At 38.7% G+C, this 24694-nt stretch overlaps 1 protein-coding gene across 2 annotated transcripts; it reads left to right on the plus strand.

Moving 5' to 3' along the window:
• Positions 1–1922: 1922 nt before the first annotated feature.
• ptdss2 (phosphatidylserine synthase 2) lies at positions 1923–24694 on the plus strand. Of its 2 annotated transcripts, XM_081607825.1 has the most exons (13): positions 1923–2113; positions 2592–3002; positions 6872–6973; positions 9933–10015; positions 14222–14289; positions 15233–15367; positions 16722–16772; positions 17956–18069; positions 18581–18699; positions 18957–19071; positions 19825–19970; positions 20049–20234; positions 22646–24694. In XM_081607825.1, the coding sequence occupies exons 2-13, from the start codon at positions 2782–2784 to the stop codon at positions 22863–22865; spliced, it is 1560 nt and encodes a 519-aa protein (XP_081463951.1). In that variant the 5' UTR covers positions 1923–2113; positions 2592–2781; the 3' UTR covers positions 22866–24694. The 2 variants fall into 2 exon arrangements, with proteins under 2 accessions (XP_081463951.1, XP_081463950.1); XM_081607824.1 differs by having other exon boundaries at positions 1923–3002.

Below are 24694 nucleotides of genomic sequence, written 5' to 3' on the forward strand. Positions count from 1 at the left end.
CAAAGTTCTATGTTGTATATCTCTGGTTTAAATTTATTTTGCCAGAGAAACAATAAATGTCAATCTCAATAGGAAGATTACTGTTGTTTTTGAAGGCAAACTGTATGAGAAAATCCTCAAACTATTTAGTCATTCATTTACCTTTAGCAACTGAGGTTTTGTGAATAAAAATATTTAATCTACAGTGGTTTACTAGAAAATGTCTACCCAGTGTTCTTCTTTGCCTGAAAGGAGATTTGGCAACCAACCGCATAAATGCTTTTCTTTTTAATCTTTAACTTTTGTTCTCTTAACAAACTTATAAGCTTATCAAAGCAGGGAAGAAGTAAAAACATCAAATAAAAAGGTCAGAAAGTGACCAAATTTAAAACACTTTTTAAAAACTAATCATTCACCTCGACTGAATACATTTTGTCAGTTTACTACCACAATCACCAATGTATTTTATTGATATTTTAGTTGCGCTTTCGTTTTGTAAAGACAAAAATCTGAAAAGATATGCCAGGAATTTTCATGAATTTTTTTGTTCTTTGCCAAATAGCATATTTGTTGTCCTGACTGAAAGTCAAACTTTTACTTAATGTGCTCGACACATAATTTATATATATATATATATATATATATATATATATATATATATATATATATATATATATATATATATATATATTTATTTATTTATTTATTTATTTTTCATGGACACAAATGAAGAGAGACAATTTTATACATTAACTGTGAAGTTATAACAAAATCACGACAGTTGAATACAGATACGTTTTCGTAATAAATATATTCAGTATTTGTTTTAATAACAGCTCAAGTAAATAAGTAGATTCATCTTTTTTGTTGTGTTTATTTCTAGAGGAGGCGGATATGACGCGATGCAAATTATCCAATTAAAGCCATGCTAACAACTTGTAGCAAAACGCCAGCTTAAAGCGCCTCTTTTCAAACTGAAAGCCCAGACTAACTACAGTCCTGCTCAACTCTTTTGTACTGTTACTGAATGTTAGTTACAGACCCATAATACTGAAAAGTAAAGGTTCCTCAGTAAAGCGTGGTTAGACTGCACCGGCAAGTAGGCGAAGCTGGACTTCCGAGTCGAATGTTTTTATTTTCATAATAAAACAATTTCAGTTCGTCATTAGACGCACAGAAAGGGCAGACGAGCTTCCGAATGCCTAGCAAGTCACGGCCATTTTGTGAGTGGCATTTTTACGAGACGCTTTAAAAGAAAAGTTGTGGAAAACCGTAGCTGAGGTTTTTATTGTTTACGCTGTATTGAAAATACATATTTGTGTTTGACATTAAATAAGAGTAGATGTTTCCTGTTGTAGGTCAGCTGGGTTTCTCAAAAGTTTATACTTTCTAAATGCCAAGGAGTTTTTTGTTAAAAAATATATATATATCATTGCTTTCTTTACGTTTGGAAGCTTATACACACAACATTTACCACACCTTTGAATAATTTGGGAAAGCCCAGATGATATCATGGCAAGCTTCTGGAAGGCTAATTTACACAATTTAAGTTATTAATGTTATTTTATTGTTACAATATCGTAGTACAATTTCTGGCTAGGCTACCCCCTCTAACTGCGTCCCTGAATGAATAAGAAGGGTATTGTAACCAAACAAATGTTTTTTTTCCCCTGTATTTGTTGTGTAATGACCTCATGTACTTCTATTCATTGTTGTTATTTTAAATTCAAAATATCAGAATTTGCACATCATTTTATTCAAATTACATCAGATATAAAAACGGCATACTGGAATAACATTACTCTTACCGCGCGAAACTACCTATCACAATATGGCGCCCGCACCGACGTATCACTTATAACCGGAGATGTAGGGGCTTTTACTTTGAAGAGCAATTACCGGAAACGCCTTTGTGTTTCAGAGCATGTGATTGTGTGCGGAGCATGCAGTTGATTGTCAATGCTTAAGCGGCTCAGCAGTGGTTCTGTCGGTCTGTGTGGGTACAGCCAGGCTTTAAACAACTTTTTTCATTAGCAGCAAAGCTGTTTTCTACATTTGCTATAATGTATCGAGCGGTAGCAGCTTCTCAGCTTACCCGTAAAACAGCCCGTAAGCACACAAATTAACCCAGCTGGTGAGTAATGGTAGCTACATTTCAAACGCACACGAGAGGCTAGCTAATAAATGTCCTGACTCCTTCAAAAAAGAGACATAAAATGCGAAACGCTGTCTTAAAAAAGTCTGTTTATACCGGCTGGTTAATTAATAACGAACCTTTTAGTTGACTAGCCTCCTAGACAAGGTCAAACATTTAAAAATAGCTACCAATAGCTAACCAATTTGTGTGACACTAAAGCAGAGCAGAGCTTTGATTTGTTTATTAGCTTCTATCCTTCAGTTTAAAATCCTCCCAGCGTGTTTTGGAGGAAGTCGTCGTTGCTGACGGTCCAGGAACAGATGACATTTAAATAGTTGGATATAAGTAGGCGGCGTCGGTGTGCCTGTTTGACAGGTTCGCCGCTGAGCACAACCGAACGGGACGTGATTTTCAGGTAATTTTTTCCCCCCTCCCTGTTGTTCAAGTTGCGTCGATTTTTCTCCGGCCACCTCAGGATGCTGGCAGCCACCTGGGTGGGGCTGACGCGGACCACAGAGACCAGGAGCTGATCTCGGGGATAAGCCAAACCGAGCCGGATCGCTACTGCCACCCCCCCCCCCCCCCCCCCCACGCCCCCCTTTTTCGTTTCTTTGAAAGCACAGCGGGCGGCTTTCAAAAGGGTGAAAGCAGTCACCCAATCAGCCATGACCAAGTCCGAGTCGAAGAGAAGCGGCGCGTCCGCCGGCAAGAGCGCCAGCGCCGCATCCGCCGCCGAGCAGGTCAACAACGGCTCGTTTGATGTGGGCTTCCCGGAGCCGAGCCCCGCAGGAAAAGCCAAGGTGCTGAAGCAGACGTCCAAGGAGAGCCTCCACCGGAGAATCGCGGAGTGCGAGGTGTACGACGACGGGACCAACACCTTTTTCTGGTGAGTGGGGGACCTGAGGGTGTCACGACCACCTACCCACAGGGGAGCGGGTAGGTGGCGAGTTTAGTTTTCTAATGCAGCAAGGTTGTCTGAAAGTCAGCCCCAAGTGACATCCGTTTATTCCAGCACAGCTAGAGGTGAATTAGTGGGTTTCCTCACACAGACTCACATTTTCCATCCAAGCTCACCTACTATAATGTCCCACCCTGCTGCTTACTCAACACAAGATGAAGATGGCAGACTTCTTACAGATGAATAAACCTGAGGTCCTGTGCAGGTTGTGCGTGTGTCTGGGAATGTGTCATTCCCTCCCTGCAGCAGTTTTTCCTAGCTGTCTTGGCTCTTCAGTGTAAAGGTTTAGTGTCTTTGGTGGCAGAGGTAAGTCACAGATCAAGAAATGGCCTTCTTCATCTGTAAATATGTTCTGCCCAAATTCAAATTCTGTGAAAAATATAACCTTTTATTCATTTTAAAAAACCTACCAGATTAGCCCTACACTGTACTGATAATAAGTCAAGCAATAAAAGACTGTGAGCTTTTCACACGTTAATGTTAAAAGTATTTTTTTTTCCAGCTGCAAATGCATACACTAAAGAAATTCTGTTTTTGTATTTTAGCCAATAAAATGTTCGTTTACTTATCACAAAAAGGAACTCAATTATGTTTATTTACATTTTACTTTATGTGTACAAAATAAACCTAACAAGGTGCCTGGGCAACCTTAAAAAGTTATGACTCAGTGGTTACTAACTTGCTGCTAATCTACTCTTCTTAGCTAGCTTTTTTTATTTCTTTTAAGGAAAATACATCACTAGTTGGCTGGACGATTGTTTTTGCCCATAAGATCCAGCAGGATCCCACAATCGTTTCCTATATTTAAAGGGTTTAAAAAAATAATAATAATTTATTTTTTTTTGGTCTTGCATTTTGTCCCAGCTAGCATTTAAAAAAAGATCTTAAAAGTCTTACATTTGACTGTCTACAACCTGTAGATATCCTGTTTAAGTATATAAATGAAAAATCTTTAGAATATGCCATTTAAAAAAAAAAAATCCGATTAATCATCAGAATAATCGATTACAAAATAATTGTCAGCTGCAGTCCTGTTTTGTATAAATTCAGCCTCTTCTCTCATAAAAACAAGTGTCTTCCAGACTGACGGTGCAAATCTTTGCTGGTTAATTTTATTGAGCATCTAGAGTTTATTCAACTAACTAGAAAATCCGCTTGAATGTAAAAACTAATGCAGTTAAACTACAATATGTCTGATTATTATGTTTATTTTTACGCTTTGTTTTATCTCGATCTTTTTGATCTCTGTTCCAGGCTTTTTACCACATTTTATCACGCTGTAACGACAAATTTCAGAAAAGTTGCAAATGAAAATCTTTAAACCGTGCTTTGTGTTAGTATTCAACTCCCACGTACTCTGATGGCCCTAAATGATATAAACGGTTCAGGATCTGACGAAAGATGAATGAGGCTGAACTTTGAAAACCAAGTGTTGTTTAATTTTGGCTTCCTTTTACAGCAAGACGGCCTTTTATTGCCATTTCATTCTGTCACATGACACGTCAATAAAACAGAGGTTTGACGAGCCACGTTTAGTGAAAATAAAACGGCAAAATCCTTCCCACATGACATGCACAGCGAGTCGTTCATTGATCCGATGCATCTTTGGAAGCGACACTGCTGGTAATCTCCACCTCAGACATGTGTGGAAAATTGGTGACAGCTGGCCAGTGATAAGAGTGAAGGATTTAGTGATTATCCGGATCACAGGTCAGTCTGGAAATGCAGAAAGCGGTTAAAAGAGCAGCTGCTTCTTGTTTTATTTTTGCAAACGAGCAGATCTGACTAAGTTTAGTTTACCAAGGGTTGTGGAGAAATGTCCCAAAATAATTTGAGGACGAGGAAACCCGTCTCGAGTTGGTGAGGAGATGAAAATTATAGGCAGTCCGCCTTGTAGGGGCAGACTGGAAAGTGGTTTTATTTTAAGAAGGAGGGGGGAAAATAAGAGGATTAGAATGGACGTCACTCTGATTTGCAGTAAATGTTTCTGTTGCTGTAACTTTTCTACCCATTTAAAACTGCTGGTTGTGTCTCCAGTTTACCGACAGGCTCCTTTCTAATCTCAGACTCTCTCTGAGCTACACAGAACCGGTATTTGTTCTCCTCCGTTGTTGCTGTGTGGTTGTCAGCCTGGAGGCAAACAAGGGCCCTCCCCTCTTCCTCCCTCCTGCTGAACAGGTTGGATAAGGAGGTGGAACCAGGAGAAAACTCTCAGGCCGCCATGACTCACTTTGAGGACTTGGAGAGCAGCTCTTGTTCTACAGGTTGACTGATGGAGGCTGTGCAGCACGAAATGCAGCCGTTAGAATTCACCCGGCAGAAAGTAAAACCTGTCCTAATAACAGGTGCTGGTCTGTTAAATAAAAATTTTAATATCAGCCGATACCAATGTCAGTGCCGATATATGGCAGTTCGTTAAATTAAACTTTTAATTTTTGTGACTTGCTGGTATTGGAATGTTTCAACGTTAATATTTAGTTCAGACGATAAGAGCACATACAGCTTTTATTTTTGTCTTGTAAATTTGATTTTAGTTTTGACAGTAATATAATTCTATCTGGTGGTTCTTGGCTCTAAAAATCACCATTAAATCTCCAATATTACAGTTTATGCATCTCCAGGTCAAAATGTGAAATTTACCTTTTATTTTCTAATTTGATTTCTGCTCGGATGAATTAAAGTGTCAAAAATGTAATCAGTTTCACATTACCACTTGGTTTTGTGCCTTAAGAAGAAAAAATATTCTTTATGCAACACATGTTTGAAGTTAGTTCTTCAGTTGCATATATTAAAAAGAAAAAAGCAGAAAGTGAAGCTGAAAAGCTTAATTTAAACCCGACTCTCTCTTTACCCAGCATTCAGCTCATCGCTCCAGTTGGAACGCTTCTTCATTTCTTACTTTAGAGGCAATCAACCCTGTTATTATCAATAAGTGGTCAAATAAAACTTTGCCCTCGCAGTAAATCTATCTATAGATTGTAACAATGCACAGATATCAGAGTGACGCCACTATTGCATGATAAAGGCCAAAGTTTGGTCATTGGTTGTGGGTTCATGAGGAAAGTCGATGGTCCACATCATAGAAACGATGTTTATGCAACAACCTAGACGGAGAGTTTAACCATCTGTAGTTTATTTGTAGCTAAACTTAATTTATTAGTTTCCAGACAGAAATCTCTGCCTTAAAAACGTGAAATTTTTTTTGTTAGAGCAACACAAAGCAGCTCATAATTGTAAAATTCAAGTAAGAATGATGTATATTTGGTGTGTATATTGTAGTCAACACTTTGTTGAACCATGGTTTGCTACAATTACCTCTGTACTTCTTCTGGGGTCTGTCTGTTCTCTCTTCATACATGCAGGCAACCCGTTTTGCGTTTCAAAGTTGGTCTTGAAGTATTAAGTCCTGCCACAGATGATCTACAGGTTTAGGTCTCTACTTGGGGTGCATTTCCACCAACTGAGAGTGGTAAACGACTGAGAAAATGTATTGGCGCTTATGCATCAAACTGCTGTTGGTCTGTCATAAAATGACATGAATCTGGCTGTTATAATACGATCAAAAAAGGTCTAAATGTTCTCGCAAAACACTCCTGAGAAATGAAGTTCTGCAGCTTTCGCTCCGGACTTTTCTCCCAATCGTTCCCCTCGGCCGACTTTTATAAGATCTCTGCTGGCAGCACCTTTTGCAGACATGGCTGCCGTCCCTCCAGGATGTAAGCATCAAAACAGGTTTTTGTCTATAAATGGTACTAATCTTATTTTTGCCGTCTCTCTCTCTCTCTCTGCCCCTGCAGGCGAGCCCACACGCTGACGGTGCTGTTCATTCTGACCTGCGCCCTGGTCTACGTCACGCTGCTGGAAGAGACGCCTCATGACACAGCCTACAACACTAAAAGGTCAGCGCGCCTCCTCCGTCACGTCCTCCCCCTCTTTGAATAACCCCTGAGAGAAGGACAGGAAATTTTCCACTAAACGGCTGGAGCTGCTTGATTGGATTATTCTTCCCGCCATGTGGCTGGAAGCACTTCATCAGAGGAGGAAAACTATTAACTCACTCCATTTGTTTCCATCCAGTTTGTCTTTAAGTAATTTTCTGCGAGTGCGTTTTTAATTAGTCGGGCTGATGGTGCAAACGTAAAGATGCCTCGGAGATGCAGCTTTGAAAATAGCAAAGTGAGAACCACAAAGAGGAAAAGTGTTATAACTGGTGACTTATGGGAGGCTGTTTTAACATAAAATCACTTTCGTCTGACTATCCGTAGATATTTAAAAATGAGTTTTGACTAGAGTCAACTACACTCTGACCACCCTGAATGGTAATTTACGACACCTGCATTGACATTCTGACCAGTCAGAATAATAATTCAAGATTTTAATTTGACGAGTCAAAATTCCTTCCCAGATGTCACACCTCATGTCACCGGATTGGTCATTTGAAGCACCACTCATCCGTAATTACAAGACAACACAAACGTAATTATGAATAGTTAAAAGTACATTTGAGCTTAAGCCCCCCTTGTTCTGGCATTTACTGTAGGTGTCCTTACAGCTGCCTGCAGAATTTTTAGAGTCCCACACAAAACTGTCAGAAAATGCTGCAACATGGAAAGATCTCAGCAGTAGTGAATGAAGAACTTAATTTGTGCTTCAAAAATCTGCAAAGAATTTCCTATTTATTATTTTATTGAAATTTCAGAATGTTATTTACATCTCTACTTTATTCGGAGATATCTTTAAAGGACTTCTGACTGGTAAAATCTAATTTAGAGACATGTGATACTCTAATTTTGCCTCGTCATTATTTGCTTTCAAGATATCTGTGATTTAAGTAGTCGAATCTATGCATCTCCTATCTAAAAATACATTTTAGATGTTTTGAATTATGGCATCTTTACTCAGAATTATGATTAGTCAAAACAAAGTGAGATATTAAATTGAATTATCTGAAGCATGTTTCAGGTAGCCAGAAATTCACTAGAGATGCAACAAATTAATGGTAAATTTGCCGTTCTTTATATTAATCACATCGTAAATCTGCCTGCTGCAGGTGACTAACTCATTATGTTGTGAACTTATCCCTCAAATGTAACTCAAGACAAGCATCTCTGGGTTTTATAGAACTCTGAAACCTCAGAAACTGGGAGGAATGCCAAGCGGCTGCCATGTGATTCACTTTTCTCCGTTTGTGCCAGAACCACTAAAATTTTGTGACGTTTGTCTTGGAAAACCGGAGGCAAAAAAAAAAAACAGCCTGCAGCTCATCAGACTTGGACGGCAGCAGCAGCATTTATAGTCCCTCTTCTGTTCTTGGGTCTGTTTGTTGCCTGTTAAATTGCATTAGGCCTTCCTCTGACAGCATTACCAGGTGGATAAGAGGCTGAACGTGTAAGCTGTCTGAAACCTTTTCTCACGGTTCAGACCCAAAAGGCAGACCGAATCGCATCTAGTTCTGCTCTGTGTTTGATTTGGATTTCACAGGGGACCGTAGCTTCTTATACGTTTGTTTTTATTATTATTTTTAGCTTTGTTTGCTTCTGTAAGAGGATGTTTGTGTGTTTAACGAGTCTGATAGAAAGATTCCCAGGAAGTTGGGCTCAAGCTGCAGCCGGTGATGCATTTTGTTTGTTGATGCGTCTGTGAGAGATTGCAGGAAGGCTCTTAAAGGGATTTGCTGCCATCAGCAGAGTCCGGCTCGTCGGGATAAAGATCCACTCTTATATGTACACACACTCTCATTCTATAGGACATTGCTTTTTCTGCCTCCAACTAGTTTGCACCCACCTTTAACGTTTACATGCAACACTCCTCTCTCAAACTCACACACTTAATTCTCCTCCCACACACACTTGCACAATCAGTCACACTCATGTGACTAGACTTGCTGGCAAAGCAGCTCTGGCTTTAATTTTAGCCGACGTCTGGCTACTTATCCCTACCTACACTGCAAGTTCAGACTGGTACCATCATCTGACATAACATGGCTCTGATTCAGGGTGTCTGTGCATCCTTAAAAAGTCTTTAGTTCATTAATCTAAAGTTAAGGTCTTAAATTCATTAAAGAAAATGAAAGTTGCCGCCTTAAATACCGTCACCTTATGAAAATAACAGCTTAACAAAAAATTGCTTTTAACAAAAAATGACTTGGGCTGTTATTTTAGGAAAATAAAATGTTAATCACAGGTTTTAAATTTTGTCATAGCAGCACAATTTATCTCATACTATGCAGGTTTTTTTCTTGCAGGACGTTTATCAGGCAAAAGTTTGAGTTGTGAACAGACTTCTTCACTCACTGCGTTTTTGAGGGTACATGCAACTAGCTGCTAATACTAGCTAGCTGGTACTAGCTAATACTACAAGTATTAGCTCGTACTGACAGTTCGAGCTAATAACTGCTTCATACTGCTAGTATGAGTTGATACTAGTAGTACTACTAATACTACTATTAGCTAATACTAGCTAGCTGGTGTGTTTGCTTACTTGCTAGCTAGCAAGTGAATGAACAAAACAGGTAGCATATTGCTCTCTAGCTAACTTCTTTGCTAGCTAGAGAGCAATACGTCATTCAAGAAGCACAAATTTTATGACAAACCCACAGAAATTCTCCAGAAATGTCAGTTTCTTTTCTACAGCTCTGCCCTTTTATCTTCAGCAGGTCTTAAATTTGAGTTGGTGAAGCTGCATAAACCCTGTAATTAGTCTTGGCTTCGGGTTCCTGGTCGATTCCAGTCATAAGATCTAAACTCCGTCTATTCAAATGAGAGAGAAAAAGAATTGGAACCCCTTTAACTTTTTTTTTCATTATATATGAATTAAAATAAACCAAAGGAATCCTCTCCATCTCTCTGATCGTTGCAGGGGCATTGTGGCCAGCATCCTGGTTTTCCTCTGTTTTGGGGTAACACAGGCCAAAGATGGACCCTTCACCCGACCCCATCCAGGTAGGACCAACAATTTGATCACATCTGTTCTCTGGTCAAAAAAATAATTATAAAATTTTTGGTTTTTAAAGATGTAGTACTGGGTTTTTTGGAAACCCAGTATTTTTTTATTTTTTTATTGTTTTTCACCAATGCGCTCAGTTATTGGGGAAAAATAACTGAGCGCTGGTTCAGGTTGACGTCAGTATGGACACATCCCACCATTTGTTTGACAAGACTGTTTTACAGCTTCTATTTATTTGGATATTGAATTCAGGTCATCTGTATGACGGAATATCAGGCCCTACTTATTAATATTTTTTAATTAATATACTAAAGTAATAATACAAGAATACAGTCATGGTATTAGGAGAATAAAGTATAAATTTTCTGAGATGTCAACACAAAAAATAGTAAAATAAAACTTTGGTACAAGTCTTGCTAATATTTAATGGAAATATTTTATCTGTTAACACATCAGCATCAAATTATCGGTAGCAGATCTTTCAAATTGTGCAAACTGAGCTGCTCACATCAGATCCTGATAACTTTATCCAAGCTTTTTCTTTCTCATTGAAACAAATTTTTTTCTTGTAATTTTTTGTTTATTTTCTGGTAAAATAATTTTTTTATTTTGTAATAAAGGGAAGACTGAAAGACTAGCCTTCTTTTGAAAATACTTTGTCATTGTAATTCATTTTTTTAAAGAGGAAAGCGAGAAAAAAATCGATTAAAATCAGATCTGGTAGGAAAAACTCAGGTTTTATATTTAGACAAAGTTCTCTAGCCCAACATGAAGACATTTATTTTATATTAATGACTTTGAAATAAAATATTTCTTTACATTAAAACACTAACAATAAACTAATCCAAACACACAACCATATTTATCAGATTACTATGAAAACTACTATTAAAACATCTCTATGTTCTTCCTCAGTAGTTCAAGAAGAAATAGTTCTTCTTCAGACTACTGTAGAAAAACTACTGTAGTCTGTTAGTGTCCAAACCTCTTCTGTTGACACTGACATCATGTCATTAAGTAACGGTTACTCTGACCTTCATTGTGTTGTGAAAGGTCAAGACCGGCTGCCCCTCGCCACACAGCCTCCTTTGCTCTGATTGGTCAGAGGAATTGGCCTGATAAATAGGCTCCTCCCTTCAAATCAAACCTGCAAACCTGCAGTGGCTGCAAACAAAATTAGCTGCCAGCTCTCTGTAACTTTGATGTTTGTTTAATTACAAATATATGGTCTTGAAAAGGCAGAGTATTCATTAGAAATGGCTAAAATATCCTTGTTTGACATTTTAGTTAAATGTTGGTGATGAGATGACTTCAATTTCAAGTCCTTTTAGAAATTAATAATTTGTTGGTTTTTTACTCTTTTATTTTAGTCATTTTTACAATTATTGAGTCAAAACCTGCTGGTTTCTGGACCATTTCATCCAGATCCGTATTGAGCTCCACGTCATTCTATAAATGAGCTCAGCTCCTCTCAGGGAAAATGACGCATATTATTTTTTTTCTTTACCTGTTTTCCTTCACAGCTTCTATAGAAGGTGTCTTATGGTGTTTTCATAACTGTGGTTTTCATTCACCAAGCCTTTCATAGTGCAGATGGAAACTGAATATTACTAGAAATCCAGAAAGCCTAATCTGGTTCACTAGGCAGAGCTCAACATCTGAGATGCCCCAAGACATCAGACAACAACCTCGATCCGAAAATGTTTGGCTTGGAGAAGAAAAAAAATAATTATTCAAACTTAAATTTTTTTTCTGAATGGTAAACTCAACATATTGAAACACTGTTACTGTAGCAACACCACTCTTCAGTTTGGACGTCGTTACTGAAGTTGGTAACACCTTTTGACGGGGTGCACATAAACGTGACATGACACTGTCATAAATGTGAAGGAGTTTATGACTGCTGACATGAAGTGTCATTCAGTAAATAACGACACTTTTAATGCATAGTTTGCACTAAAACCTGTATTAAAAGTCCATTAAAATGGTCAACTTTGGGGTGCTGTGGTGGCGCAGGGACAAAGCACAACCCACATATTGGAGGTTTTAGTCCTCGTGCTGGTGGTCACAGGTTCGATTCTCGGCCTGGTGACATTTGCCGCATGTCGTCCCCCTCTCTCATAATTCTCTTTCCTGTTGAACTACTTTCAAATAAAGGACACTAGAGCCAACAAAACCTTTTAAAAAAAAGTGTCATAATTTACCGAATGACACTTCATGACAGCAGTCAAACATTCATAAAGACTTATTCATGTTCATAACAGGTGTTATGTCATGTTCATGACAGCGTCATGTCAGTTTTATGCACATGCCGTCAAGTAAAGTGTTACCCTGAAGCCTAAATACAAACTACTTTCATTGTCAGTGAAGTGTGAAGATGCAAAAGTCGAGGAATGGTTATTTTATTTACAACATTATCATTCAAGTTGCTTTCTTGAGTTTTCATCCTGAATTTGAAAACGTTTGACTCTTAGGAGTTAGAGTGAGCTCTACAGGAAACAAACTTCTCCTTTAGAGTGCCTATCAGTGCTAATCTGTTATAATATGCCAAAGACTTTTGTTTATAATAGTAAAACCTGTTTTACAGCAGCTGTGATGTCACCTCTGCTTTAAATGTAGTTGGGAATCAGATCAGCTGTGAAAGATAATTATTCTTAAGTTATTTTTTTTCCAGCTCTGGCAGAGAATTTGGAATGAGCTAAAATTTGTCGGCAGGTCAACGCTTTCGACAAAACGGATCAAAAACTGATATTTGATATTCAGTGTTTCCTTATTTTTTCTGAAGTCATTCATTCAAACTTGAAACGATAAAATATACCGCAGTATAAACACGATTAGGATTTTTTTTCTTTACAACATGTCCAGACGTCTCTTGTCGTGCATTCTGTCGGAAGCAGAACACAAAAAGCAAATCCGTTAAGATGCCACAGAAAATCAAATTTCAGTGAAAGATTTCTTTGCATTTGTTCAGCTGTTGCTGTTACTAGAAGCTCAGTCACTCTGCCACTCCCTGAGACGGTGATCCATTAGGAGCTTCAGGTTGCAAATCTGAAAATCCTTAAAAACATTTTTCCTTGGGGAAACAAATCATACAGAGTAACAATAGAAATGCAACATTAGGATTAGCAGCAGGAATGGCTGGACTCGCTCAACAGGTCGGGGAGTGTGCTTAACATGGCGTGATCTTGAACACACCTGAACATCAGCGCAGCACAAAGAAGTCGTGCAACAATCGTAACCTAACAACACGCCTGGCAACAACCGACGACAGCTACATCCGTCCTCTGAAGCCTGTTTTTTTTCTGTACCTTCCTGCCTTCACGTCCCTCTGGACTCAGTTGTTGTGTGAGACGAGGTGACTTCTGCATGAACAGTCTGCCAGGTAGACGACTTTAGGAGCTGGTTTAATGGAAGCACCACTTGTACGCCAGTTTTTCTTTTTTTTTTTTTTTTAAGACTGCACAGTCTAGAAAACGAGTCTAGTCAAATGTAATAGTAGCTCCACAAAACAGCAGCACATAAGAAACCCAACACCTGACTGGGCGATCTCGTCGTGTCCAGATGTGAAAGCACTTCAAACACTTCGCCCACAACAAAATAACCTCAACAACAACCCGCTGAGTGCTGTGGCTCCCCGTTTATTTGCATGTACAACCGGTAACAGACATGCAGTCGCACAGGAAGCGGGTTTAGCCACCGGAGGAGCTGATAAGAAGGCTGCCGGGCCGGTTCTGGGAACTGGGTTTGAACCTGGAGTCTTCAGGGAAACTGTCGGAGAAGAAAACTTTGAGCAGAATCACCCATCAATCATCGACTCTGTCATCAGCAGCCGGAGAAACTCGTTCAGCCGCACGCAGGTTGATGCTCGAGAACCAACAGATTGAAGTTTTTCTTTGCTGAGGTTGCAGCAACACCTGCTTAGTGATGTCTAGATTTGTCTGGACAGCTCCATAAAAGTAGCAGAAGTGATATATAAATATCTATATATTGCAGCATTTGTTAAATTTTCACACTGCACTGTGTGAATGATCAGAGTTCGTTTGCGCGTCCACACCTCGCCAAACAAACCGGACTTTCCAGACTTTTTGGAGTTGGATCAAACGGGGCCGGTGTGAACGCACCATTGATGACTTTAATGAGCTGAATCTACAAACACGGTACCAAATATTTTTAAATGACTCATGTTTGTTCTCTCTCTTCAGCTTACTGGCGGTTCTGGCTCTGCGTTAGTGTCGTCTATGAACTCTTCCTCATCTTCATCCTCTTTCAGGTGCGTATCCAATCATGTAAAGTGTTTCACAAATGGCTCTTCTTTGTTGGCTGTTTCTGACCGTGAAGCAGCAGAACTTCTCCACTGAAACACTTGATTTCATTCCCTTTAAATTTGACTGCTTACCGATGTCTTGGATGGAAGCCGTTAAGACATCCTAAACACCAGCCAAAATGTCAGATTTTTTAATTTTTTTAAACTGATTTTTGCTTAAGTTCCTGGTGTTTCTATGTAGTGGTCACTGGAAGCCTCTTTTCTCTCTCCCAGTTTAATTAAAATGTCAAGACGCCAACCCTGATCTGTAGTTTAGAGAGGTCAGCCAGCTGGCCAGCAGCTCCAGTAAACCTAAAACTTGATGAAAGTTTTATGTATGTTTGATGCCCTAATAAGATTATCATGCTCTGTATGGAAGACTGATCCTATCGAAATTTTGAATACATATATAAATAGCTTAGTAAAATAATTAATGTGCCAAAAAGGATTACTTCTCCAGATTATTGCATTATGCAGTGTGACATTATCATTTTAAATATTACTATTTAATTTTTAATTTTATTTCCAATCTCATTTTTTTGTTTCTCATATTCTGTATCATTAAATCTACTGCCACTTATTCATCCTACGTTGATATAGTTTTGCTAATACCAATGTAGCAAAACTTCACTTCTAGAACTTCTAGAAAGTGAATCTAGAAGAACCTAGAAGTGTAATTTTTTATAAACAGTCAAGTAAATAAAAAATCTGATGGATATAAGGTGACAAATTAAAAAAATAAAACATGTTAAATAATTGACAATATTTGGCACAATAACTTTACCAAGCCATTCTTTTTCTTTTTTTTTTATGTTGACAATTTTGGCAGTATCAGTCCTCCATAGATCTGCAAAAGAGCTTCTTTTCAAATAACCTCAGTGTTTTTCTTCATTACAATGTCATGAAACAGACGGTGCACGATGGGCGGCAGTTCATGAAGTACATCGACCCTAAACTAGGGGTCGCTCTGCCTGAGCGCGACTATGGAGGAAACTGCCTCATCTACGACCCGGGCAACGCCACGGATCCTTTTCACAACCTCTGGGTGAGAGTCTGATGTGTTTCAGTCGATCTCGCGCTCGAATGCCTTTAAAATAAATCATGAAAGCTTTTGTCATGTTTCCAATCTTAAACTTCAATGTAATTTTCAAATCTAAGCACAAAATCTCAACTGGATTTAGAGTTGTACTTTGACTGGGCCTTTCTAAGACTGGTTTTGATCTGAGAGATGGTAATCTGAAGTATGTGACTGCTTCTGCAGTAAGGGTCTGAAGCTTTTACAACCAGAAGAGATCTTAACTCTGAGGCCAGCAAAATGAAACTCGTCTTTTGAAAAAAGGATGACTTATAATTTTAGACAAAATATCTATTGAATGAAATGTGTTGTATATAAAGATCCACTATTTTATTTTTATTTTTAGGATTGACAATAAAGCTAAACATACAATTGAGAAAAGAGGATGGATCTTTTTTCTTCCTACTGAATGGCAAATTATGTAAAAAAAAAAATACTAATGATAATAAAGCACATGGATCCCAACAGAGGACAAACGGATCTAAAAGCATACTATGCATACTCTTAGTGTCTATTTTTGTGGAAATACAATTTTGCAAGAATAAAAAGGAAAAACTGGACAAAACGACTTGAGTTTGTTGTTTAGAGCCATTCTGAAAGGTCCAAAGAGCCACTTGTAGCATGACTAATATTAAAACGGATCACAGACGGCGCCTCCAACTGCGTTCATGTGACCGACTCTAAAAGCCCGGGTTTTTTCCGGACCTCCAGAACCGGGACTGTTTTTCCTTTGGGATTGCTCTCAGCATCTGTTGCAGTGACCCAGAACCTTCTCTATTTATTGCAGCCTCCGAGTGGGTCAGTCCACAACTTCCAACATGTCGAATGGGATCAGATGTTTAAGAGAAGCGTCGTATATAGCTTCTGCCTGCTTGAATTGGGCAGAAAAATCCAACAACTGCTAATTACAAGACAAAATGAAAGAACGGGAAAGTAGCACTGAGCATTCATGATCCACTCAGCTGCTGCATTTTCTCCTGTTTTTATAAATAGGCTAGCTTTGGCAGCCTCGTGGTTGATTTTTCTTGGAGATGAACCCGGTGCACTACGTCGCTGTTCAGCGGTGTGGCACCTATCGGGTCAAAGGTAGTTCATCAGCAGTTTCTGCTCCAGATCCTCCAGAGAGATGATGACCCAGAGGAGAAGCTGAAGGAAACACGGATATCCACTGACTCGTCTGTCAGCGCTGCTTTATGTGTCTCTTGCTTTTTAAGAAGTTATCATTAAGTGCAAAGATTGTATTTGTTACCAAAGCAGCTGTAGATTCACAGACTTCTAATCCTGGTTGTGCACAAGGTGGAAATCGGCCTGTTTGTTTCTGCAGGATAAGATGGATGGCTTCGTTCCAGCTCACTTCCTGGGGTGGTACATAAAGGTAAACACCAAGACTTTATCCAACAATCAACTTAAGAGACTGCAGAAACACAACGTCCAGCCAAGTATTTTTAATCTAGTTTCTAGTGCAAATATCTTGGCACACTTCAAATAAGACAAAACTGACAAGTAACTTCTTGTTTTAAGACAATAATTCCTTTAAAAAAATTAATTACTACCTCCTTTGACAGATTATTTTACTTAAATTTTTTTTTTTTGCCATAAGTGAAATAATCTACCAATTGAACTAGTAAATTAAGAAAAGCAATATTAAGGAATTATTGCAGAAAATGTACTTGTAACTTAGTTTTGTTTTATTTCAAATGTACTCAGATACTTGCCATGTGTCAAACTCGAGGCCCGTGGGCCAAATCCAGCCCGCCACAGCTATTTATGTGGCCCTCTAGATTCTAGACTAAACACTAAATGTGCTTAAGTATTATCTTATTAATCAAATCAGTGCAGTTTTTATCTGTTTACTGCCAAACTATATCAATCAGTCCCTCCAGTTTTTTTTAGGATTATCATGGAAATTCACCAAAAAATTCACAAATTCCTGCCCATTTTTTGCATTAATAATTTGGAGTTTATTGCAGATTTTTCTCAAATTGTCAAAAACTTTTACTTGTACTAAACAGCTGCATCCACCATAAAGGATGTCAGATTGTAGTCCTTGATCTATACAGCGAGTAATAGAAAGTGGCATTTACCATCAAAAATAAGCACAAATATTTCCAAATTAGTACCACAAACACTTTGATTATTATTGAAAAAAAAAATCACAAAAAGAATCACAAAATCCTGTAGGGACTGAAAAGATGTTCAATAATTAACTTTAATAATTAATATTTTAACAGTTTATATTGATAAAACCTGTTCACATTCTGGCACAACCAGAGCGTTCATGATCTGGATTTGGCTCAAAACGAAAATGAGTTTGACACCCCTGCCCTAAAAACTAGACCAAAAATACTTCGCAAGATTTTTTGGGGGCGGGGTTGTTCCTCCTTTATAAAATAATGTGAGTATATGACATCAGAATCTTAGATATGTTGTTTTAATGAAAGAACCTCTTTGTAGTTACTTACTGTGAAGATCCAGCCTGACATTTTGAAGATGAAGACGCCCTGTCGCTCTGAGCAGCCTCACCTTTAACAGGTCTTTTGTCTTGTGTTTCCTGTCAGACGCTGATGATTCGGGATTGGTGGATGTGTATGATCATCAGTGTGATGTTTGAGTTCCTGGAATACAGCCTGGAGCATCAACTACCGAACTTCTCAGAGTGCTGGTGGGACCATGTGCGTACAGCCACTGCTTACTTTTTTTATCCCAACACACTTGAGATGAGACGCTCGGAGCTTTAATTCAGACTACATGTCGGTAAAATAACGATTGGTAAAAGTGCAAAACATCATTCTTTATCTAATTTAATATCTTAATCCTGTTTCTCTCTGTCATTTTGCTGCTTAGTTTTAATTACACAGTCTGGCAAAATAAATGCAAGTAAAAGTGATGGATTCCAAACAAAGGGCGTTTGTTTGGAACTCATAATGGTCTTAAAAAGTCCATTATGAGTTGGTGAAACCTCGAAAAAACATGAATAATACATGAGGGAATGTTTTTCCTATAAAACAATTCTGAAAGGACAATTTTCCCTTTTATTTAATGACTCTAACGGAGGAATCATCAGGATGTTGGTCTCTTGCTTCCCACTTTGTCCTAATAAAAGTTGTAATCCATCAACGTGTGAGTGGAATACGGCTTGACCTCACTGACCTTTTTAACAAAAGCTGTCCTCTCCCCCCCCAGTGGATCATGGATGTGTTGGTGTGCAACGGTTTGGGGATCTACTGCGGCATGAAGACGCTGGCCTGGCTGTCCATGAAGCCGTACCAGTGGCAGGGCCTCTGGAACATTCCTACGTACAAGTAAGGCTTCAAAACGACGGCTTCCTCTGAAGAGATTCAGTTCAGTCTGACACAAGTCCAGTATAACCTAGAAGTAGTTCTTTCTTTTAGTATGAGAGTTTTTTTTTAAATAAAGCGGCTGAAATGACGAAAGAAAAAATCAGATGCGTATAAAACTGTGGAAAAAAGGCAGGATTTTATCAAATCCTTATTTTTAGCCGTTGTATTTTTGTATTTATTCACATTTCTAACCATCTACTAATCACTTTTCCTCGTAGGGGAAAGATAAAGCGCATAGCATTCCAGTTCACACCGTACAGCTGGGCCAAGTTCGAGTGGAGGCCGGCTTCGGATCTTCGGCGCTGGCTCGCCGTGTTGGGGATTATCTTCATGGTAACGAGATCTCACTGCCGATTTGGAAGGACTTTGGGTCATTTTGGGCAGTCGCCACATTGCGAAACGACTCCAAAGCTCCAACAACAGCTTGTGTACAGTGTTTTACAGAACTATTTATACCCTTTAGATCTTTTTTAAAGATTTTGTCAAACCAAAGTTCATACCCTTAGTGTTTTTTTTTTTTTCTTTCTGAGGCTCTCAAGGAGCAGCTGTGTTTATGCTTAGATTAGATTACGCACATTTGGAGTCGCATGATTGGTTAAAAAGCGCTGAAGCTTTTGGTTGTAGTGTGATCAAATGTGAAAAGGTTAAGGGTCGAGTATTTGTGCAAAGTAGCTGAACCTTTAGAACAGGGCTGTGTAACTGGAGCTGCGTCTCCATCGCAAATGTGTTCAGAACTTTAATATTTCACTGTCAAAAAAATAAAAAATAAATAAAAATTGCAGTGTTTCCATTAAATAAGAAACTCAATTAAAATCGTACGTGAATAAGTTTGTTCACTTGATAAAAAACATGTTGCATCTTCATCCTCCAGCCACTTCCTGTCATCATCTTTGTCATTTCTTTGCATTTCATTTTAAGCAGCATTAAGAGTAAAAAAAAAAAACTCTTTGGACTATAAAAGTTACACACCCTGTGCTTTAGAAGATATTTAAATCAATTTCATGCACATTTTTCCTTTGGTTTTAAGTTTTCTCTCACTTGTTTGCTCCTGGATTCATATGTTTATTTTTTTGAACCTCCTCATAGTTCCTGCTGGCCGAGCTGAACACCTTCTACCTGAAGTTCGTGCTCTGGATGCCTCCTGAACACTACCTGGTGCTGCTGCGCCTCGTCTTCTTCGTCAACGTGGGCGGCGTGGCCATGAGGGAGATCTACGACTTCATGGACGACCCGTCAGTACCGGAGTTATCGCTGCAGACGTTCGTCCAGGTCGCAGTGGTTTGCGCTAATTGTGTGACTTCTCCCAACAGGAAGTTCCACAAGAAGCTGGGCCAGCAGGCGTGGCTGGTGTCGGCCATAACGGTGACGGAGTTCCTCATCGTGGTCAAGTACGACCCCCACACCCTCATGCTGCCCATCCCCTTCTCCATCATGCAGTGCTGGTTCTTGGGCATCTTCCTTATCCTCATCTGGACCCTGTGGAGGTTCTTCATCCGGTAAGAAGAGAGTCGAGTTTGTTCTCGTCTCGCAGTACTTTTGAAAAATATATGTTTTGACATTTTATCCAAAAATACATTTAAGAATGCTCAAAGCACTTCCAGAAATGTTGAGAGGAATAAAACCGCGTCAACATGAAATGACGCATCTGAATTCAAAATTATGCAAATTATTTTTAACTCTTTGTTAAAAAATATTCTAGAAAACTTCTGTTGAAGTGGCAATCAATTATTTAGTTGAAAGTTTTATTTAAAAGGTCCTAGAGAGTGTTGGAAAAGTGAGAAACTTGGTCTATATATTTTTAAAGTCTGAACGGAGAACAGAAAAACTTTACGTCTTTTCACTTTAAACTCAGATAAAATGCACATCCATATATCCGTCCATCCTTCTGTCCTCAGTAAAAGAAACACGGCCAATGTTCCTTAGTGAGCTATTATATCTTAACATTTCTACAGCACTAAGAATTCTGTATAAATGTGGAAATTGTAAATGAAAAATGTTGAGGCTAAACCTAAAACGTTTACTGTCATTTTGTTGTAGAAATCAAATCCAATAAAAGCTGTAAATGGGAATCTTTTTTTTTTCTTATGTATTTAAAATGTCAAAATTAGTTTATCATTTTTAGACATTTATTAGAGCCGTTATTGAATATCAAGAGATTGAAGACTCCTGATCTAGGCCTATTCGTGTGTGTGTGTGTGTGTGTGTGTGTGTGTGTGTGTGTGTGTGTGTGTGTGTGTGTGTGTGTGTGTGTGTGTGTGTGTGTGTGTGTGTGTGTGTGTGTGTGTGTGTGTGTGTGTGTGTGTTTTAATGAAAATAAAATGGATAAACTTTAATGACTTGCAGCCAAATGGATTCCCACTGAAACAGTTTGCAGCAAAGCATCTTAAATCCAACATGGCAAAAACTGTTTCACCTATTTATATTGTCTGCTTCCACCTTCCTAATTTAAAACGAGCTGCTCGTCCCAACAGCGTCTAAAATAACTAGCCTACATTTGCTGTTATTAATAACAGTCTGAGTCTAGTTCTACTTTTCCTTCACATAAATAAGAACCCAGAGCAGAGGAAGGCGGGGCTAGATGAGACATGAACTTAAGACTTCATCATATTGTGTGTGATTTGTACTCATGATTGTAAAAGCGATGGAAAAAAGTACATCTGAATTCAACACTATAAATTTTATTCTGTCTGCAAGTCGAGCTGAACACATGGAGCCTCACCAACACACATAGCTCTCAAATTACATTTTTAGTCAATTCATCACTGCAGTGGTTACATCAAGTGGTGTAATTGCTGCTTCACAGATCATAAATATAGAATTGATCATATTTAGATGGATTTAGGAGTCTATGGCGTTTTTTGAATAGACAGTGGGGAGAAACCAAATCATGTTGTCGCATCTTCAGCAGTTTATTTCTGTTTTTGCAGAGCGATTTGTTCAAAAGCTACAACATTCTTCACAAACTCCATTACTAAACAACTGAAGAACCAGGTCTTATCCGTACAGGAGCTTCATGTCCTTGAACATGAAGCTTTCAAGGTTTGGAAAGTGTTTGATTTCTGTGGGGGAAAAAAAAGTGCTTTATGTTCAAACTGCACCGGTTTGTAGTAAAGTGAAATTCAACATTCGATTAAAAAATAAGAAAAGCCTATTATTTACAGTTGAAACCAGGTATTTTCATACATATAATATAAAGACACATTTTTCCCCTCACTGTCTGAAGTTAAACCAAACATTTCTTAGTTTGTCAGATAGAAATGCCAGAATTATTTCTGTTTGCTAAAAACCAGAAAACCTACCTAAAACATTTTTTAGAGATTATTTTGTAACTTTATTTGCATATTGCGTCTTAGCAACCAGTGTGAGACAGAATGTTACTCACATTACATATTTGCTTGGATAGTTTCAACGTAATGAATATTTATTATTATTCCTCATGACTCAACGAGTTATTGAATAAAAGCTTATATTTTATCAACCGTTTTGTTCTTGGACCACTTAAAAGTGGTTGAAATTAATAGTAATGATAAATTGTCATAATAGTGAAACCATTTTCTTTTTAGTTCCTTTGTATCTTTTTGTTTTATCTCCAAAGTGTGGTGCTGAAAAAGTTTGAAAACTTGCCTTGAAAATGTTTGAAAAGTCCTTGGACTTTCCTGTGGGAAACGTTTACGAGAGCCAGATATAAGAATGCCTTTTACTTTTCAGGAATGCATCAAATTTGTTCTTTTTTTTTTTGGTGCCATTTTCTTGTTTCAAATTGTAAAATCTGACAGAAATAATGTCTTTTTTTCCCCCCAGGCTTTTACATTTTCTCCACCACATTGTTTCTTCTTGTCAAGGAAATTCACTCCTAAGACAATCTGCAGGGCTAACTCCTCGTTTCCTGTCTTTCCCAACTTCACAGTGACATCACGCTCCGTTACAAAGAGACGCGCCGGCGCAAACAGGAAGCGCCCATGGACTGGGACCGCCAGCTGGGGAACGGCAGCCCAGGAGCGGCGGGAGCGGCGAGTGCAGCAGGGGCGGCAGGAGCAGCAGGGGCGGCAGGAGCAGCGGGGGCGGCGGCGTCGGGCCGCAGCAAACTGAACGGCAGCTCCGACTCGCTGCGACAGAGGAAGTCCTGAGAGGAACTGAGGGGGAAGTTTGTGCAAAGACACACTTAGAGGCAACCAGGTGGACTTACTCTTGTGCCTACAGCAACAACTCAAAGGGGGGATGGGGGTTGCCATGGAAACGGATGGTTTAGTTGCTGAAAGGTGTAGTTAGTCGCACTACAAGAAGTTACCTCATTCTGCTTCTTTTTTTTCTTTTTTAAACATTCGTGGAGCTACGCTCTATAAAAGTTTTTGTTCCCGTCTCGAATGTTCAGGGTTGACGGACTGAATGCACTCTTTGAATCCGATCAGTTTCCATTTTTACTGCAGACGAAACGCCGCGAGCGTCGGCAACATTCCCTCCTCTGAAAATATTCCCCTTTTCCGTTGTGAAGGTAAGAGACGTTGCCGACTTCCTGTCGGCCACTGCTATGCAATCGGAGAGTCTGGGATTTATTCATACATTTAACAATCACAAAATGGAATTTGATCTGCAAGTCCGAGTCATTTTTGACGGTTTAAAGCTGGTCCCAAGTACACAAGACGATGTTTATGTGCTGTTTAGGTAGGGCTTTTATTATTATTATTATAGTTATTAATAAGATTTTAGGCTGGTTTCCAGGATGTATGAGACTTTCAAATGGGTCTACAAAGTAAGAACCTCCTGAAAACGTTAACTTTGAGTTAAAGAAAAATCTTCATGTTGTCTAATTATTTGCCTGGTGATGTAATCGTTTGGGGAGGAGGGATATGCGGTTGGGTGGTTGATTTTTAAGCTCTGGCTTGTGCTGGAGTTTTGTTAACGATTGTTGAAAATCAGGTTGTCGGTGCAGGGGGAAAAAAATAGAAGAAAAAATCAAGTTGTCAAAAATAACACCGTCTTTTTGTTACAAGATTCACAAACCTGATATAAGCTTATTTTTCTCAGCCTGAATAAGGTTTCTTTGCCGCCTCGTCGTCCAGTAAGAGAACTAACTCCAAGCCTTTTTGAGCGTCTCCGTTCGGGGTCAAGCGAAAATATTTCAGGATTAGAACCGAAAACCAAAGCTAGGAATCTAAAGCTGGGATTATTTAAGACGTGCATGTTCCAAACCTGTAGACTCTGGGTTCATTTAGAGAAACTGTTTTTGGAAACGGCTTTACGTCATTTGTGATCGCTCTGAAAAAAAGCTAAAAGGAAAGAAACTGTTACCAAAACTTAGTGTTTTTTTATTTTTTTTATGTGCTCCTTTGTGACAAAGATGCTGACAAAAGTAGACGGTGCCTGTGAATCACGGCTTCTGTCCTTCCTGCTGTGGGATCTAGCGCGTCGAGACACTTGTAGTAGTTTGTGTAAGTAATTGATTCAAAAGCAGGAGAATTTAGAAAACTGACTTCATTTTTGCCAAACACTAGACAGAAACATGCCATTTCTTGTCTTTACTGAATACTGATTTCTGTGCAGTTATTTCTTAACATATATTCTATTTATCTGATGCGTTACTTTATTTTTTCATCCCATCCTTTAAAGTTTCCCCCCCTTAGATTGTATTTTGTCATTTAATTGATTTAAATATTTTTACCATATTAAATGAAAGTCTCCAAATTACACTTGAAAAGTGAAAATAAAAAAATCGGAACAGAAAATTGAATAAGCTTTGCCTAAACAAGATTGTTTTCCATGTTGGTGTTTGCGGGTTGGTTAGCATCTCTTTTTGCCACACGGGGGCGCTAGATGTTGTCGTTTGAGCTCCGTGCAGCCATGTTTCAATGTACTTTGAGTAAATGTGAACATGTTAGGGATTATTAAAAGGATTATGCTGCTGCTCAATGTAATTTTATAAAGTTTTTTTATAAAATCAATAAAAACTGAACTGTAA

The sequence above is a fragment of the Poecilia reticulata genome, chromosome 6 (genome assembly GCF_904066995.2).
Source record: "Poecilia reticulata chromosome 6, P_reticulata-male-v2, whole genome shotgun sequence".
Classification (NCBI taxonomy): Eukaryota; Metazoa; Chordata; class Actinopteri; order Cyprinodontiformes; family Poeciliidae; genus Poecilia; species Poecilia reticulata.